At 37.0% G+C, this 20438-nt stretch overlaps 2 protein-coding genes across 3 annotated transcripts in view; both read right to left on the bottom strand.

Moving 5' to 3' along the window:
- LOC142352250 (uncharacterized) overlaps window positions 1-4140 on the bottom strand; it is a 70776-nt gene extending 66636 nt beyond the window's left edge. For both annotated transcript variants that reach the window (XM_075404725.1, XM_075404726.1), the window contains exons 1-2: window positions 3982-4140; window positions 3370-3915 (exon numbers count right to left, since the gene is read on the bottom strand). In XM_075404725.1, coding sequence (XP_075260840.1) covers window positions 3370-3915; window positions 3982-4015 — 580 coding nt within the window. In that variant the 5' untranslated portion in view covers window positions 4016-4140. The remainder of the gene's footprint in view (window positions 1-3369; window positions 3916-3981) is intronic.
- LOC142351433 (cytochrome c1, heme protein, mitochondrial-like) overlaps window positions 1-20438 on the bottom strand; it is a 344310-nt gene that overhangs the window by 166360 nt on the left and 157512 nt on the right. The gene's annotated exons all lie outside the window — the stretch shown is intronic.

The raw sequence follows: 20438 nt of genomic DNA, 5'->3' as shown, positions 1-20438 counted from the left end.
TGCTTCAGTCGGTGGGGGGGGGGGCAACAAAATTCTTTAAGGGGGCTTCAAGTGAATTTATAGGGGAGATTATTACATACCTCTATAACCACTAATAAATAAAATGAAAAAAATTACACTAATTTTGTCGCACTTTTCATTTGACTTTTAGGAGGGAGCTGCCACCCCTCAGTTCAGCTGCTGACACTTGCGAATGAGAGACAAATTTAGATAATGCAAAACAAAAAGTCAGGGGCTTAAAAGTCACTCGGAAACTCAAAACTGTTAAGCAAAAATTTTGCAAGAGACCAGCATGTTTAAAATAATTGCTTTAAACTTCGCTCGTGAGCAATTAAACAAATATAAACAAACCTTGGACAAAATACTCAGAAAAGACTCATAGGGGTTGCTTGACGACAGTTTCCGCAAGCCTTACTCGTTCGGAAAACTAAAAAAACTATGTACCTGTGACTCCAATGGAGTCTAGTCACTGTAGCGTTGAGCTCCACAAACCTGAGCTTTACAAACGCCTTAAAAAGAAGCTAGCCACAATAAAAATCTGAGCTGCAAAGTTACCCACCCGATAAAGGTGCGATTTTTCGCATCAATTCACATTCCGGTATTGGATTCTACTCGAATTGGAAATATTTAATAGATTACAAGACAAACATATTCGACTAATGTTACACGAATAGATCTCGAGCGGCAGCTGAGGGCTTAATTTTATTGCAGCCTGCTAGAGTGGCGAGGGAGGACGGGCTCAAATGATCCGCTTAGAGGTCGGCCCACTGTCTTTTGACCTTTAGTAGCAGTAAAGGTCTTTTGACCTTTAGTAGCAATTTTAAATAACAATTCAGTTATTTAAAATTTTGTTGGAATGGCAATTTATAACACGTTAAACGCAAAGTTAATGGCACAAAAGTTAATAGAGAAGTCAAAACACTAGCAAAAAATTCATTTGAAAAGCAGGCACGAGCACAAAAATTACTTCGTTCGCACAAATTTCGTTTGAGATCGGCAAAACATACCCGAGAAATGTCGATAAAAAGACGCCGTTGATTTCCATGACCCAGATTGGGATCGAAACAAGAACAGTAAATGGGATTGATATACATAAAGTGACTTAAGTTAGGCGTTCTTCCGTTTTAACATTAGACCTGGTACATAAAGACTAATTAGAATGAAGTTCAAATACCTGGCATCTATGACAGGCCTTTATGAGTTTTCCCGTTTCTATTTTTGATTTCGTTTTTCGACACTGACTTATTCGTCATTGAAAAACTATCGAAAAATTAAGAGCCGACTAAGAGGACGGCAGCTACTAAAAATCTTGTGTATCTAATTGGCATTCGCCGCAAGGAACTGCCGCACAACCTCCTGGAAAACAACAAAGGACCGAGAGACCAGCCGACTAACGATCCTTTTCAAAAAATCAATAGGCGAGGGCCCTCTCGGACCCGTGATGCAGGAGCGTCACTGCAGACGGCTAGCAGAGAAACAACTGGAGACTGAGGCAGGAGTCGACCCAACAGACCTTGATCTTCTTACAGAGAATCGATTGGAATGGCGAAAGCTCATCAGGAAACAGATGTTGCATCTAGAAAATTGGGAAAAGAGTAAGGGTAACCGTGAACAAACGATCGAGACGACCAGAAATGATTCGAAACGACATAGGTCCCTCATGTGCAGACACTGCCAGAAAGAATGCTTGAGCGCTGGAGGCCTGGGCATCCATATCATGCAAATGCACGAAAGCTACCGAAAACCATCAACGTTCCATTTCCAATCAAGCGGGAGCATTTTTAAAACCGAGGGTACCTTAAAGAACCATCGGAAACATTGCGAAAGAGGAACAACAAACAAACAAAAATTGGCGAGGCGTTTGCTTCGGTAGACGCTAGCTTGAGGGAGCCCACTTTACTACGTAGGGGTGGAAAAAAAGCGGGGCAGGAGGGAGTGAGTGGGGGTGGGGGGAATGGCCTTTCACAAGGTGAAATTACGTTTCCTCGAAAGGTTCGGTGAATCCTACTCAGTGACTAAACAGACTTCAACATTGACTCAACTTATTTCTAATTAACAAAACGCTCTCAGAAACTGCAGAAGCTCAACTCGGGCAAGTTAATTCCTATGTATAAACATAAATGCTGACAACAGTCAACAGCAAGGGCATGATGTGCAAATTAGAAACAGGGCCAGGAAAAATAATGATGGGAAACCAGATAATTTTTATATATGCTGAATTGAAATCGCCGTTCTGTTAAGACTAAGTGAACTGGGCTCAATTAAAAATCTTTCAGTTTTGTATCAAACAAGTGTATGCAACTGAACACTTGAAAACCACTGACAGAAAACTATCAAAAAACAACGACCACCAAACAAGTGCTGATTGCATGATAGTGTTCAGCGCATCCGTGCAAACTTATTACAATCATTTTTTAAATAAATTTTAAAAAACAATGAACATTAAAAGACAATGTTTTTTGTTCCTACAAAACAATCAGATTTATATTTATCAGAAAAATGTGAAGAATTTTGTTCCGATTTTCCAGAGCAAATAATCAACGGTATTCACAACTTCAGAATAGGTCCAATAAAGTGGAACAAGGTCGCAACAGAGCTCTTGTCAGCTTGCGTTGCAACTACTTTCCACAAAATTGGCAACTGGTGTACACAACCTATTTGAGGCCACAATATGGACTTACGGGGAATATCGCATAAACGTTGCTTTCCCGAATTTAGATCTCTCTTCGTTCAATTCAGTGAGAAAACATTGCTGACAATAAATGATTTCTCTACAGCAGATGAACAACACTAGCAAAAAAGGGGTCTTTCCCACTATACCCCCATTATGGTATAATTACCATGATTGGGGGGCTATAGGTTATCTGACGACTAAGCTGGGGGGCTATAATGGGAAAGACCCGAAAAATACCACAAAAATCACAAGAAAACGCTTAATTTTTGGACCATCCTTAACACCCCGGACCATCCTTAACACCCCAGCTTTCGAAGGCGCACATAAACTGCATATCAGTAAATATATATTATAACTGCAGTCTGAGAAAAAGTTTGCATAGCGTATTTTATTGAAGCGTATTACTGTACTGTTGTCGAACTATAATCTTAAAGCCTAAAGAGAAATTTGATGGAAGCGACAAAAAAATCAGGAGCGTGCTAGCCTATGTTGGTTTAGTTGTTGCTTAAATATTGAAAATACAATGTTTTTCTCAAATGAAACTTTTAACTTAAAAAAAGGTCTCTTATTATAGAATTAGCTTAATACACGACATAGCTGACGACACAATTTTATGCTCGTCAAATTAATTGCTTTGATAACATTCAAAGAGCTTACATTTGAGGAATATTGCATCAAAAATGGTGCGCTCTAACCTTTGCATCCCTCGCAAGATAGAACGTCGTAGTGAAACCCAGTAGCAGTGTCGCTACAAATTTTGCACTTTCCACCAGATTCAATTTTCTGACAGGCCTGACGCCTTCTTCTCTGTGGTTTTCTACCATCAAGCTGATTGATTCGACAGAATTCTTGCCACAGATCATCGGAAGATATGGTCTCGCAGTCTTTAGATGCAGCACATGATTGGGGCAAATCCAGGACACTAGCTTCGTTATGTTGCGTAGTTAAAAGTGAGGTCTTCAAAATTGTGCCATTGTTTAATAGACCTGAGACAGGACTGGGCATGCTGTTTATAGCAGGACCAATCAAAGGTGGGGGATCTAGGGGTCGTTGAATGTGCCTGGCTGGCGATCCGATGAATCCATTTCCCAGATTCATCAAATGGCTTGGACTGTGCGTACTACCAGATGGCGATAGAGCACTGCTCGAAAATGGGCTATTTGCGTTTAGCGAAGCTATTCCTGAGTCATAACCATTCTTTCTATGGACATCCGCAGCCTCACATTTCAGCATCAGAGCATCTGAAAAAGTTCTACCTAAACTTTGTACGAAGATCGATATTATTCAAATTGGTTTCTCTGGCTTACCTGTGAAGTTTTTTGAATATAATAGAGAACTCATGGGAAAAGTGAAATTAAGAAAACCTTAGTATAAGTGATAAAGAACAACTTATTTTTCCATTGTGATTTTAGAGCTAAACAACACTCGGAGCATATTTGGCCTTACGATCAAAAATTTCCAAGTCTAGACATGCCGATATACTGCAAGAGGTTCCGTTAACCGTTATAAAAGATCAACTAAATTATGATTTCGAAAATTTGAGATATGTGAACTAACATGCAAATTAAAAAAGAATACACTCTGAAAAAACCAATTTGCTGAAAGCAGAAAAGCAAATGCGTAAATTCGATGTTGAACAAATTCAACTCAGCTCAACAACTCTTCATTTCAATTGTTCTTCCAGCCTCAACTTACGGACTAGAGACGTACGTCGATGAACTTTTTGAAATCAAAATAAACAACAATATCAAAAAATAGATGCAGTCTTTGGAAAAAAGTTGGTGCGAAGTAAGCAAGTACACATCAACCACAACGCTTTTAAATAAGTTGATGTTTCAAGATATACAATGAATAAAAGACTGCCCGCCAAAATACAGGAGAACAATTGCCAAGTTCTACGCCGATGGATCAGACAATATTTTTTGTTGAATGCAAGGTTGTTACCAATGGGAGGAAAACCTATGTGTGTGCAGATTTTGCGAAAACATTTATCAACCGACCATATTCTTTATTATAGTCACATTTTAAATTTGACACCTTTAAGAAATCTATAAACTCTTGAACAAATAAAGTGAATGTTTTTTTTTTTGAAAACTGTATAAAATTCCGATCATCTTTCAGTGTGATCTGATGGTTAATTCAATCTTCGGGTCTTTCCCAGTATAGCCCACCGCTTAGTGGTCAGATAACCTATAACCCCCCCCAAAAAAACATGGTAATTATACCATAATGGGGGGCTATAATTTCTTGGGGGGACTTTAATGGGAACGAACCCAATCTTCTTCTTAAACCAATTTGCAGTCAACCAAATTGACTGACGACAACGTCACAAATTGAATGGAACCACTGCACTCTGTGAATAACTGACATTTTGAATACCATTTGTAAATTTTTCAGTGGGATCTTGGGTTCAATTCATAATTATTCCTTTTCTCTAAACCACTTTTTATATCGGGAAAATGTTTTTCTGTTATTCATTTAGTCTTCTTAAACCAATTATTTAAAAAAGCCCGTCAAGCCTTTGCAAACCTGGATTTTTCCAGTTTGCGCCTCTCCAGCTTGGTGCGTGCATATAATTCTCCCCAAGACGTATGTGCAACATTATTACGTATTATTTTGCCCGGCTGTTGAAAGAAAAGGAAAAAATCCGCCAACTAACCAAAAACTCAATTTTTGACAAACCAACTTTAATTCTACAAATATGTTCAATTCAAATGTATTTCAGCGGCACCCTGTGGCCTGATCCTCAACACCGATAATTTAAGAGATATAATAGAACACTACCGTAAAATTAAAGGACTGTTTGGAAATATGCAAGCTGATTGATTCTATGCAAAATTTTGCGCTGATGGAACACCACTTTTTGCAAGATTTTTTTTCAACATCCGAAACACGTACACATAAACAAAAATCATTATATGGAATTATATGGAAACAATACAAAAGAAGGTACTCAATTACCCTTAAACTCACCCCTTGGATTTTAAAATTCAAAGTAATCTTCGAAATAAATCGGTCTGTTTCTCAGGCATCCGGGTTGTCTCTTTTCCACTTCATGCTGTGCCATCGGATTATAAACACTTTCGGGCGGTTTCTGGAGTATTTTGGGCGCTTAATCAGGCACTACGAGCGCTTCACCAGTAGAAGCATCGACATTCTCCATCAACTGTAGTGTAATTGTTTAGTTCTATGATTTTTTTTTGTTCTTTGTGTCTTGCGAAACAACTGCTTGCTGCTCTGTCAGTGCAGTGTCTGAATAACATTCTGAAGACGAAGTTAGGTCTCGGGCAGAGACAGTGCTTTCCCATCCACTGGGACAAAGGACTTGGACCACATTCTCGCTAATACCGTCTGTTAGTTTTACAGCTTCCACAAAAGGATCAGATTTGCTTCGTATAAATTTGCTCAGGTACGCTTTATTGCCTTTAAACAGCCAGGCTGGGAAATTAAAATTTCCATAATTTTCCCTGGAATTGCAAAAATCGCCAGTGAGGGGTTTAACTTGAGCTGCTACAAAGTCTACCTCTAATTGAAGAAAGTGATTCACCAAGAACAGCTTCCCAGTGGTTTTCTGGAAGTTTGCTGGAATCCAAAATAGCTTTCCAGATAATTGCATTTTAATGTTTGTTTTACCCGTTAACTTGAGGGTGGTACGGCGTTGTACGGGATTTTGCAATTCCTTTTTCTGAGCAGAAAATTTTGAATTCCTGCTACTCTGGTTGTCCTCAACGATCAGACTGGATCAACGCTGGATTGTAAAAAAGATCAAATAAATGCGAGAGACTCCTAATAAAAGTCTTTGCTGTAATATCTTTAGTAGGGAACGCAAAGTGAATTCGACCGAATTTGCCTACAACGGTAAGCAAACAGAGGTAACCTGACTTGAAGGACGGGAACAACTAGATCAATGGATACCCTGCCAAATTTTTTTAGGGACTTAATCAAATTACCAGGCCAGCTCGGCTTCTATAAACTGGGTTTTAATTGCTGACAAGTGTTGCATGTGGCGATAACTTGCTTAACATCCTCTAGAGTGTGGGGTAACTTCTTTGAATAGATGTAGTGCCAAAATCTAGTCACTCCAGTATGTGCTAATTTATCATGCAGAGAAAATAACGAAGATTTACTCTCCGTCTTTAAGTGATCGATCCTCGAGAGAACGTTAGTTCCAATTATTTTCGCTTCCATGTCTGTATTCAATACTATAATGATTTTCAGCAAGTTTGGAGGAGCTTCACGTTCTTTATTTTTGATTTTTGCCGCGAAAAAATAACTGCGATGCTCTTTAAGTTGGTCTTCATAATAACCGGAAATGTCCTCAGTGAAATTGAAAATTTTCTAAAAAAACTCAAAAATGGCTAAGACTTTCTTTTCCGCAGCAGAATTAATTCCACTCACACTGCTATAAGAATCGAGAAATAAAACGCTTGTGGTCTACAATTTTGGGATAATGGTAAACCAATGGCGTCCCTACCCAGAGGCGTCAGTTGCCAGCAGCAAATGACCACCAACTGCGCGGTTCAAGGTTAGAGAAGCATCAGCGATCTGCTTCTTGATGTCGTTGATACAAGAAATGACAGTGGAGCTCAAAGTAAAAACTCCTTGCTCTTCAGCTTCCAAGAGCTAATGCATTCTGATTAAAGATTGTGGGCCCATTTTGCACTATACGCAAACAATCCATTTAAAAATTGCAATGTTTTTGAATTGCCTTGAACAGGATACACCTTGAGAGCCCTCAGTCTCTTTGGGTCCAGCCGCTTAGATCTTGCTGAGACGACATGACCTAGCATAAAAATTTCCTGTAGACAGAATTGAGAATTTTTCATAGTTAAGGTGGTTCCTACTTTTTTGGTAGCGCGAAGATAGAATTTAAAATTCCTGTCATGCTCCTCTTTGGATCTTCTCCCATTCATTTTATAGTCAAGGTAAGAGTACGTCCTTTCTAGCTGTTTTTGGTCAGCGAAACAGTCTATAAATCTCTGAAACCCAGGTACTGCGTAGGCGAATGATTGCGCTACAAATTAAAGTGGCTATTTATAGAACAAAAACAGTATAAGAAATTTTTTATTTTTACTGAAGCATTGCAAACTCCAATAACTAGAAATTTTTCTCCGTTCGCAACACGAGATTTTGATTTCATTGGCTGGATTGTAATTGCAACTGCTCACACACACATCAGCTGTTATAAACGAATGATTGAAGCGGGGATCAATGAACTCTCTAACAGGAGCAGTCTGCCAAAAAACTTTTTCCTGGATTCCTTAGGGAGACCTTGTCACTTCGTTGGTTGTCTTCATACTGCATAGTACAGAAAATACTTGTTCATCGTCATCCGAAGCGACAGTGGCAACAGTTGACTTACATGCTGCTGCCCAAAGCACTTGTTTGCCGCATTTCAGACACGTACTTCGTCGCATCACTCAACAAGAATCCCATTCGCTGCAAAAACGCTCTTATGCACTCTTCTTTTTGCTACTTGCACGAAAGGAACTGATGTCCGGCGTATATAATTCTCGAAGACTTCTTGAATTGAACATCCAAAATACCGATTGCGTCGTAAAAAGTAGTTGCTCCCGACAGAACTGTAGAGAACCCCGCCCCTGTGTATGATCTGAGAATTGTCAATTTATGAAATATTCGTAATTCCATTGATTGTTAGACCATCAACAAAATACTGCTTCCACTAAGAGCTTAGCTGTTGAGGTAACTCAGCTTGAAGATCAGGTTGAAACTTCATAACAGAAAATGAATAAAATTCTCATGTTGCTCAGATGAAACACCGCTCATTGCAAGCTTTTACTCAACATCTCAAACAAAAACATCTAAATCTAAATCTTCATCTGGTACATGTGATATTGATGAAAAAAGATACTTAATTATCATTACAGGCTCAACCTCTACACCGGTGATCTATGTGAAATAGATGTAATAAAACAATACCACAAAAATGGAAGAACTTTTGAAAAAAACTTGAGTGGAGTAATTCAATGCAAACTTTTGCAAAAAAAAAATAATGTTCTCGAACAACAATGGGCTGAAAGATAGTCCCTGTAAAAAAAAGAGTGACCGCAATATTTAATGTAAACTGTCTTCACAATTATGTTACATGGAATGCTGTAACAAAGGGAAGGAAAATTTGAACGGCAGCAGAATTGTGAAGAAACTATTTTATCAAATGACCATTTTTTTAAATTAAATGACCATTTTTATTACAAAGTTTTGCATTGGCCTCATTTTTAAAACTGTCAAGATTTCAAATATTTTACGAACTAACAAAAACTGTATTTATTGACTATACTTTGCAAATAATTGACATTGTATATACCATAGAAGAAACGAAATTGTCAAATTAAAATTAATTTTGATATACAAAACAAATATTCTTGAACTTCATTATCATCGTCAGGTTAAAACTGTTTCACTAGTTGTTAAAACATAAAATGAATTTGTTTTTAAATTTGCCGGAGACCACTCCCTAAGTAGTTCTAGGAACTGTTTTTCATATTATATCAAAAAGATTTTCTTATACAATATTTAATCTTTTTTACAATATGACGTTTACATCTGTTATCAATTCCTTTAAAATGTTCCGGTTCCGGATTTTTCTATTTCGGCCTTGTTTTGTATTTCTAGGGTAATTCAGAAATTGTCCTAGCCCTAATGATTCTGTTTGTGGGGGCTTTGCAAATTTTACTTTGTCATGCACAAAATATTTTTTGCTCTATTTGTTTCCCAATTCAAAATTATGATTTGAACTATGATTTTACCGCGAGTTCTCACCCACATGTTTATCGCGTATGTTTAATCACGAAATGATTTTGCTGATATATATAGCCTCAATTGAGTATATCTCTTGTGCGACAGGTATCCAAATTTTCCATTCAATGTCATGCGTGGAGTCACATCATTCAACAAGATTTCGACCCACCTGTGAATATCGAAAGATGATTTCAGGGTGTTGATATCATCATTATTTTTGTGTTATGACTAACTTCTTGCAAGTCAAATAAATTCTTCAATCTGCTTGCAAAATTTGGTGTCAGCTTGCATCTTGATCGTAGAAAAATTGTTTGTTTGTCTTGAGATCTAGTCTGGCGTTTTTGATTCTAGAACCCTTTATCTGGATACTGATTTTTGAGAACCCTTTATCTGGATGCTGATTTTTGGTCCAGAATGTCTTATTCATTTCAAGCGCTGATCGAAGGCTATTCAATTTGATGTTGCGCTAAATTTCAGTGATATATCCCTTGAATTACTTTTTTCATATGCCGAAGCGGTGTATAGCTGCGAAATTTCAAAATTATTCCTGTTTCAAATCGTTTTTGAATACACTAGTTTTGTGTTCGTTGCTCACATGTACGTTGATATAAATAAAAGTCGAATCCCATTCCATGCTTAATTTTTTCAAGGCGAGTTGCATGTTTTTTTCATGAGATTGCAAATTTTAAGCACACGTCCGGGTCACCATAAATTCTAGAGATAATGTCATCCACATAATTGTTGAAAAAATCTCCCCCTCAACCTTCCACTGTCCGTTGAATGCTGCACTACGTACTAAACCAATAAAACGTTCTGCAAGTCGGCGTACTCATCGTTTGTTATGTTTTGAAATTCTGCTTGAACCCAGTCTTTGCATGACTCACATTCTATCTCAGTTTAGCGAATCTTCAAAATTTTCTGTAGGCTGACTTCTTCCTCGCGCAGAAAGCGCAGTCTCTGCCAAACAGTACCGCAAGCAAATCTGGTTTTAGGCAATTTCGCACATTTTCCACTCCTCTATCCAATGCTATTTTGCGTAAACTAAACTTCTTGCATACTATTTTTGCGGAGGCCTCAACTTCACAAAGCTTCTGTCCCTCATGTTATTCTCGCATAACTCAACAAGTTTGTCAACGTCAGCGTAGTGCACCTCGTTAATTGCACCTCATTAAACAGGTCTCTCATATGGTATTTATGTGCCAACAACAGGACGTCAAGTACAAATTTTTGAAGTTCACCAACATCAATTTTCACAGCATTACTATGGGATCCATTTCGCGGCAATCTATCCAGTCTCTCTGACAATTTTTCAGGTTTTCAATTAAGTCTTTTTTGAACCACTGCGCAGTGTTTCTTAAATTTCGTGCCTAATGCTACTGGCAATGGATGGTATCAGTTCTGGTCTCACCTTCTCTGTAAAATTGCTCCTATCTCTTTTGAAATTATCTTCAAACGCTTTACTGCTTTTATTCGTTCGGTTTATTTCTTGTTTCTGGAGTTGTAATTGAAAACCGTGCACTAATAAAAATTTCGTTTTTAGTAGCGAGAAATCTCAAAAAATCCGAAAGGATATCATTAATTATGCAGTGTTTTAGAACTTCAACTCGATAATTACAGCTAGTGACTCTTTAGGGTTTCCAAGTAATCAAGATAGAGGTTTTAACAATTTGATTTTTCAAAGTATACGTGAGCCACAATTTAGGCAGCAGCAGAAACATACATCAAAAAAGTCCCTGGACAGGGGGCAATGAAATCCAATTAAACAGATGCTCCTCCTCGGATTGTGTCTGTTGCACACTATTTACCTTCGCTCTAGCTTTCCTCTGCCTTTTGCCCAAAATAATGCTTTTTATTTTCCTGAACAGCCCTCTTAAATTGTTTTGGTGGCTTAATACTGTCTTCAGGGTAATAATCTCCAGTACAAAATCTTGATTCCTTTCGCAATACTTCAAGGGATGCGTTTTCTTTTTCCTTCTCATGATTATATGCTTCGTTACGCTTAGCACCAGTACTTTAGTCTTCAGCAGCCCTTAAAAAATTTTTTGTCATCCGTTGACAGTAAACAGTAGCGCTGAAGCGGTCTTTACTCGTTTTCAACTCCGTCACGCTGCAGATTTGGTAGCTGTTGGACTTGTGACTTGAGTTATTAATCAGATCGCGCCAAACCACGAAGTTCTTCTTTTTGCTAATATTTTTTTCAGAGGACATTTTTTTGCGTTTTTATATCATTTTTTGGAAAATCTGTTGAAGGCGAACTTGCTTGATTATGGGAGACTATTAACAGCGTGAGGAAGCAAGCTTGCAGCCAAAATGTGCACCTTCTCGTTAATTCTATAGAGTTCATTCCAGCGAAACCGCTTAAACACTAAAAAGTTTTCACAGTATTTTCGCTCCCTTCCTTAGGCTCTGTTTTCAAACAATTGACGAAATAAATGACGTAAAAAAATTTTTCAACTTAAAAGTATTTCTGATTTTCATTTCTGACTTTTCCCTAACCCTACGTATCCATTTTGAGGCGGTCTTGCAAATTTCGCTTTGTCATGCCCAAAATATTTCTTTAATCCATTTTGCTTTTTTTTTCTCGAGTCAAACTATGCTTTAAGTATTTTAGCGTGAGTTCTTACCCATATATTTATCGCGTGTGTCTAGTCCCGGCTTCAAATTGCTGACGTATATAGCATCGGCTGTCACAATTTTCTTCAGCGTAGTGCACCTCGTTAAGTGCACCTCATTAAACAGGTCTCTCATATGGTATTTATGTGCCAACAACAGGACGTCAAGTACAAATTTTTGAAGTTCACCAACATCAATTTTCACAGCATTACTATGGGATCCATTTCGCGGCAATCTATCCAGTCTCTCTGACAATTTTTCAGGTTTTCAATTAAGTCTTTTTTGAACCACTGCGCAGTGTTTCTTATATTTCGTGCCTAATGCTACTGGCAATGGATGGTATCAGTTCTGGTCTCACCTTCTCTCTAAAATTGCTCCTATCTCTTTTGAGTTTTTCTTCAAACGCTTTACTGCTTTTATTCGTTCGGTTTATCTCTTGTTTCTGGAGTTGTAATTGAAAACCGTGCACTAATAAAAATTTCGTTTTTAGCAGCGAGAAATCTCAAAAAATCCGGAAGGATATCATTAATTATGCAGTGTTTTAGAAATTCAACTCGATAATTACAGCTAGTGACTTTTTTAGGGTTTCCAAGTAATCAAGATAGAGGTTTTAACAATTTGATTTTTCAAAGTATACGTGAGCCACAATTTAGGCAGCAGCAGAAACATACATCAAAAAAGTCCCTGGACAGGGGGCAATGAAATCCGATTAAACAGATGCTCCTCCTCGGATTGTGTCTGTTGCACACTATTTACCTTCGCTCTAGCTTTCCTCTGCCTTTTGCCCAAAATAATGCTTTTTATTTTCCTGAACAGCCCTCTTAAATTGTTTTGGTGGCTTAATACTGTCTTCAGGGTAATAATCTCCAGTACAAAATCTTGATTCCTTTCGCAATACTTCAAGGGATGCGTTTTCTTTTTCCTTCTCATGATTATATGCTTCGTTACGCTTAGCACCAGTACTTTAGTCTTCAGCAGCCCTTAAAAAATTTTTTGTCATCCGTTGACAGTAAACAGTAGCGCTGAAGCGGTCTTTACTCGTTTTCAACTCCGTCACGCTGCAGATTTGGTAGCTGTTGGACTTGTGACTTGAGTTATTAATCAGATCGCGCCAAACCACGAAGTCCTTCTTTTTGCTAATATTTTTTTTTTCAGAGGACATTTTTTTGCGTTTTTATATCATTTTTTGGAAAATCTGTCGAAGGCGAACTTGCTTGATTATGGGAGACTATTAACAGCGTGAGGAAGCAAGCTTGCAGCCAAAATGTGCACCTTCTCGTTAATTCTATTGAGTTCATACCAGCGAAACCGCTTAAACACTAAAAAGTTTTCACAGTATTTTCGCTCCCTTCCTTAGGCTCTGTTTTCGTACAATTGACAAAATAAATGACGTAAAAAAAATTGTCAACTTAAAAGTATTTCCGATTTTCATTTCTGACTTTGCCCTAACCCTGCGTATCCATCTTGAGGCGGTCTTGCAAATTTCGCTTTGTCATGCCCAAAACATTTCTTTAATGCATTTTTCTTTTCCCGAGTCAAAACTATGTTTTAAGTATTTTAGCGTGAGTTCTTACCCATAAAATTATCGCGTGTGTCTAGTCCCGGCTTCAAATTGCTGACGTATATAGCATCGACTGTCACAATTTTCTTCACTACTCTGCGACAGCCATTCAGTTTTTTCCATTCAATGTCATTCACGGAGCCACCCTATTCAATAAGATGTTGATCAACATGAGGATATCGAAAGTGTTTTTTAGATTGTTGAAGCATTATCTTATTTTTTACGTTGTGAATACCACTTACATGTCTTTCTTTCGATGTTCTAATATACTAGTGGTAAAATGCCGGCCTGTCTGCTGAACCAAAATGGATCGGCATGCATTACGTTTTATCTTATATACCACGTAAATTTCAGGTCTGTGGCAAATATTTTTCTTTTTGTAAATACGATTTGTAATTCTGTCAGTGTGAAAAATTTTTCTATTATTCATTAAGTCTCTTCTTAAACCAATTAGTGTAAAAACCTGTCACGCCGTTGCACACCAAGATCTTTTCCGTTTCTGCCTCTCGAGCTTGATGCGAGCATTTAATTTGCACCAGAGACGCACGTGCAATTTTTTTAATAAAAAATTTGCCCTGTTGTGAAATGTGTTCTGTAACTGAGGGCCGCATAACGTACTGTCGGTGTGAGCACAAACGGACAATATTGGCAACCGTATTCAAAAACTCAATTTGAGGAAAAACAACCTTAATACTGCAAATGTGTTCAATTTGACCGATTCAAAAGATTTTCAGCGGCAACCAATGGCCTCAACCACTCCACCGATGATCTAAGAGAAATAAAAAAACACTACCGCAAAATTGAAAGATTTTTCGAAAATGCTCATGCCAAGTTGTTCAAGGCAATACTTTGCGAAAAAAATTTTGTTCTCTGGTGATGTGTGACTGTAATGTATCATGGAAACTGTCCGCAAAATTATCTGTGCTTTTAAAAACCTTTCAGAACTGGGAAGAAGTCTTTGCGTCTACAGATAATGTGAAAAAGGCCAATGTGTTAGATGCTCATACACTTCGTTGCGCCTAATTTTTAAAACCATCGCCATTTCAAAAGTTTTACGAACTCTGAAACTGAAAAAAAAACAGTTGCACTCTAACTTTTTGTCTTTCTAAAAATCACTTTTAGAATCTATTATGTTTCGGCTCCCCCAGCGTTTTTTTTTTGACCCCCAGTAAAAATTTATATGTTGTTTTATAGCAGATTACTATGTAAGAAAATATCGGGTGCGGCTGGATGTCATAAAAGATTTTTGCTCAATAAGTTGGGTGGGGGGTGAAAGAGAACAGATCCTACTTTTAAATTGATCCGCGGCATCTGATGTTCAATTCCATTTTCACTGAATGACACTTGCATGTCTTTTTTTGATGTTCTGATATCCTCGTTGTGACAGGCCGGCTTTTCTGCTGAACATATAAAGATCCGCTTTTATTACGTTTTATCTCATATACCACGTGGATGATTTCAGGTTTCTGGCGAATATTTTTCCTTTGGAAATACCATCAGTAAATTTGTCCTTGGGATCTTGGGTTCAATTCATTATTGTTTTTCTTCTGCCAAATCAATTTTTCTCTCTGGAAAATTTTTTCTACTATGTTTTTAGTCTTCTCTTAAAACAAGTATCTTAAAAAGACGGTCATTCCTTTGCAAACGGGGATCGTTTCCGTTTCTGCCTTTCCAGCTCGTTGCGTTTATACAATTTGAACCACAGACGCACGTGCAAAATATTTACTTTATAGTTTGCCCTGTTAAGAAATCTGCTTTGTAACTGAGGGACACATAACATACTGGCGGGGTGAGCAAAAACGGACAATATCGGCCTACCGTAATCAAAATCTCAACTTGAGGAAAAACCACCTTAATACTGCAAATGTGTTCAATTTGTTCAATTCAAATGTTTTTTAGCGGCAGCCTATGGCCTCAACCACTCCACCGATGATCTAAGAGAAAAAAATTACCGCAAAATTGAAAGATGTTTTGAAAATGCTCATGCGGAGTGTTTCAATGCAATAATTTGCGAAAAAAAGTTTTGTTCTCTGGCCAACATGGGCAGAAAAACAGACCCCACAAACAAGTGATGAGTGACTGTCATGCATCTTGGAAACTGTCTGCAATAATTTCTCTGCTTTTAAATGCTTTCAACAGCGGCAAGAAATTTTTGCGTCTGCAGATTATGTGAAAAAAGCCAATGTATCAGATGCTCATACACTTCACTGCGCCTAATTTTTAAAACCGTTGCTACTTCAAACTTTTTACGAACTCTGAAATTGAAGGAAACAATTTTACTCTAAATTTTTGATGTTGTAAAAATCATTTTTAAATTGATCAGCGGCATCTGATATTCAATTCAGTTTTCTTAATTTTGCCTCTTCAAGAAAAATTTCTTTATAATTGAGAACTAAACTCTAGAGTTATTCAATCTTTGTGTTTCAAGGGGTTCACTTCCCAACATCTGGAAAACTTTGTACATCCAACCATTCGAAAGAGAAGGATCATGAAACAGAACCATGTTTCCTATAAGGAAATTATTTTGTTTTGTTGTCTGCACACAAAGTTCACATGATTAATTTATCAACGTTTAAAATTTTGGAAGAGAAATCGCGGAATACTACCGCCGAGACATAACATTTTTCGGCGTGCCTTCTTGACAATGCATAAAAACTCTCATCACAAAAAAACAATCAAAATGAACCTCACTCAATATGGAAAACCTTTAGCACGTTTTTTTTTTTTCGAAATGAAATTTGACTTAATTGATCGGAAACTATTGATTTTAAAATTAGTTTGAAGAGACTACACAGAAACTTCCTAACAACGTTCCAATCGTCACTTAGGTGCAACTTGCACAAGTCATAGACAAGGATGCTCTATAAGACAAAATAAAGCAGGAAAGTCGCGCTGAAGAAAAGGCAAAAATTAATTTTAGTTTTTTAGGCTCTTCATTGCTGATTTGCTTGACAATTTGAGACGTGATTATTTAGACGTAATTTTCTATGCCGATGATCTTTAACTCGGTAGCAGCAGTCACCCATAATTAAAGCAGAGTTTAAACAAACTCTAATAATACGAGAAACTGCTTGAATGTTAGAATTGCAAGTACAGAAGCCATCAATCCCAGGAGAGGAAGTGGCTTTCATCAAAGGATGACAAAATGTTTCTATCAGGTAAAACATCCGAGTACACTAACCCTTTCTTTAGCCTAGGAATTCTCTACCCAAGTTTCTTTTCACTATGACAACGCGTTAATTAAAGCCCATCAAGCCGTTGTAAAACTGAATCAAAATGTCAACTCGACCAAACTAAATATATCAATGCACGATGCATCATCTCGTCAAATTGATCGGAAGGCTGTCATGATTGAAGGCTGTTACAAAATCATCTCTTCAGAACTTTTACAAATTAATCATACTCATATATTTAATAAAAAATTACACTTTGTAGACGTTGTGACATTGCAATTATAATTTGTATATTTGCCAATAGGATCTGAAGTTCAAATCAGACTTTCTGTTTTTCGTTATGGCAAAGGAGTTGAACACTCTCAAGGTCTCTCGGGCCGAGGAATTTGGCCAAAATTATGTAAGATCAGCTGCAACTAGCGTTGACAATTTGGAAAATTCACCGCAATTTTCTTACATAATTTTGCGTTGAATGCGTTGAATTTGAAGACAGAAATTCAACGCAAAACTTTGTAAGTAGTTCCGACTTGTCAACACCAGTTGCCGCTGATCTTACATATTTAGTGTTGAATTTAGCGTAAATCTTACATATTTAGCGTTGAATTTAGCGTAGATCTTATATAATTAGCGTTGGATTTAGCGTAGATCTTACATATTTTTGCGTTGAATTTAGCGTTGATCTTACAAAAAATCAAAGCGTCCACTTGAAATATTGTCCTCCAGTTGCGTATGGGACTCGAACTGCTGACCTCCTTCTACCATTGTGCCACAGTACCTTGGTTTCCTTAAGAGCCGCAATTCTTATACAGCGTAGATCTTACATATTTTACGTCTAATCTAGAGTAGATCTTACATATTTTGCGTTGATTTTGCCTAGTATTTAACTTAGCACATTCAACGCATTTACCATGTGAGGCGTAATGGGAAAAATTTAATTTTTTTAAAAAGTTTTTAAAAGATTTGAATTCCTAAAATGGTCTGAAACGGTTTTTGCACCGTAAAAGAGCACTCAAATGGTTTTTTTGTCGACTTCATTTTTCTCACTTGTGCAGTTTAGGGGTCGAAACAGTAAAAAATTAATTTTTCGAAAAAAAAACTTGAAAAATTTGAAAAAGTAACATGGTCTGAATTGGATTTTGCACAATAAAAGAGCACTAAAAATGATTTTTTTCTGACCTCATGTTTCTCACCTTTGCAATACAGGGTTCGAAACAGTGAAAAAAATTGATTTTTTGAGAGAAAACTTGAAAAATTTGAAATCGTAAAATGGTCTGAATTGGATTCTGCACTAGAAAAGAGCACTAAAAATGATTTTTTCCTGACCTGTGAAGTATAGGGGTCAAAACAGTGAACAAATTGACTTTTTGAGAAAAAAAATCTTGAAAATTTTTTGAAATAGAAGTCGTCTGAAAAAGAATGGAAAGATTAGCGTTGAACGCTTTGAATTTATGTAAGATCAACGCTAAATTCAACGCTAAATATGTAAGATCTACTCTAAAATTCAACGCTAAATATGTAAGATCTACGCCAAAATTCAACGCAAAATTATGTCAGATTAGCGTTGAATGCGTTGAATTTATATAAGATCAACGCCAAAATTCAAGGCTAAATATGTAAGATCTACGCCAAAATTGAACGCAAAATTATGTAAGATTAGCGTTGAATGCGTTGAATTTATGTAAGATCAACGCTAAAAAATAACGCTAAATATGTAAGATCTATTCTAAAATTCAACGCTAAATATGTAAGATCTACGCCAAAATTCAATCCAAAATTATGTCAGATTAGCGTTGAATGCGTTGAATTTATGTAAGATCAACGCTAAATATGTAAGATCTACGCCAAAATTCAACGCAAAATTATGTAAGGTTAGCGTTGAATGCGTTGAATTTATGGAAGATCTACGCTAAATTCAACGCAAAATATGTAAGATCTACGCTAAATTCAACGCAAAATATGTAAGATCTACTCCAAATTCAACGCAAAATATGTAACATCTACGCTAAATTCAACGCAAAATATGTAAGATCTACGCTAAATTCAACGCAAAATATGTAAGATCTACGCTAAATTCAACGCAAAATATGTAAGATCTACGCTAAATTCAACGCAAAATATGTAAGATCTACGCCAAAATTCAACGCAAAATTATTTAAGATTAGCGTTGAATTTGTTGAATTTATTTAAGATCAACGCTAAAATTTAACGCTAAATATGTAAGATCTAATCTAAAATTCAACGCTAAAAATTTAAGATCTACGGCAAATTTCGCCGCAAAATTGTGTCAGATTAGCGTTGAATGCGTTGAATTTATGTAAGATCAACACTAAAATTTAACGCTAAATATGTAAGATCTACGCCAAAATTCAACGCCAAATTATGTAAGATTAGCGTTGAATGCGTTGAATTTATGTGAGATCAACGCTAAAATTTAACGCTAAATATGTGAGATCTACGCCAAAATCAACGCAAAATTATGTAAGATAAGCGTTGAATATGTTGAATTTATGTAAGATCAACGCTAAGTTCAACGCTAAATATATAAGATCTACGCTAAAATTCAACGCTAAATTTGTAAGATCTACGCCAAAATTCAACGCAAAATTATGTAAGATTAGCGTTGAATGCGTTGAATTTATGTAAGATCTACGCTCAGGTGTAGATCTTACATAAATTCAACGCATTCAACGCCAATCTTACATAATTTTGCGTTTTTTAGCGTTGACACCTCGGCCCGGGCTATTTCCAAGCAGTTATCTTTACAAATGGTATAATCAACAATAACGCTGATCAAGTTTTCGCAAACCTTAACCAGAAATTCAACTTGCGGAAAAAAAAATTCTCCTATTGTCTGTTGAACTCAATCTTTCTCCCGGTGTCAAGAAATGGCCTCAAAAGACGATCAAAACAGATAGAAAAGCAAGACCTAGAAAATGTGGAACATTTTTTGCAAAATTGGGTCTGGGGGTTGGGAAATGCTTTTTAGCAGTAGAGAATACGGCGAGAACATTCTATCATCGAGGGAACGACCGTCCTGCAACCACTTATGATCGCAATCCCCCGACAAAGTGAACCGAATAACCATTTTTGCAGCATGGAAGGTTGCCAAAACTGGTAGGAAAACCTGTGCGTCGGCAGAGGTTTCGTAAGAAATTTACAATGAAATTGCATGTGCCTCCCAAGCTGAGTGGATGCATATTAATTGCAACCTCAACGCACGTGCCTTATTTCACATAATGATTTGTTATATATAATGAGGCGTGCTCTTCAACTGCGATGCATAATTTACTGTACGAATGATGAAAAAATCTGTTTTTAAAATTTCCGCCCACCCCAACCCCTCTAAATTTAACGCTCTAGAGGGCCGAATGGTAAAAATTCAGATTCTGAATAGGTTTTCATACGAACCACGTTCAATTCATTTTTTCAACCCTCTGCAAATGGAGGAAAATAAAAATTTAGGAAACAATCTGGGATTACACAAAACTAACATTAAGTGAACACAAAATAATGATAACCTTCAAATAGGGGATTTTGCCATCACAGCGCACCAGCTTAGTAGTCAGGAAACCCCTGAAAGTTTCAGCCTAATGGTTTAGTGCTTGGAATAATCATCTTAGCACGAACACTCATTGTTTCGATCATGCGTCGATACTTA

Source organism: Convolutriloba macropyga, chromosome 13 (genome assembly GCF_964194025.1).
Source record: "Convolutriloba macropyga chromosome 13, txConMacr16.3, whole genome shotgun sequence".
NCBI classification, from domain to species: domain Eukaryota; kingdom Metazoa; phylum Xenacoelomorpha; order Acoela; family Convolutidae; genus Convolutriloba; species Convolutriloba macropyga.
This window is presented reverse-complemented; position numbering and strand designations above follow the sequence as displayed.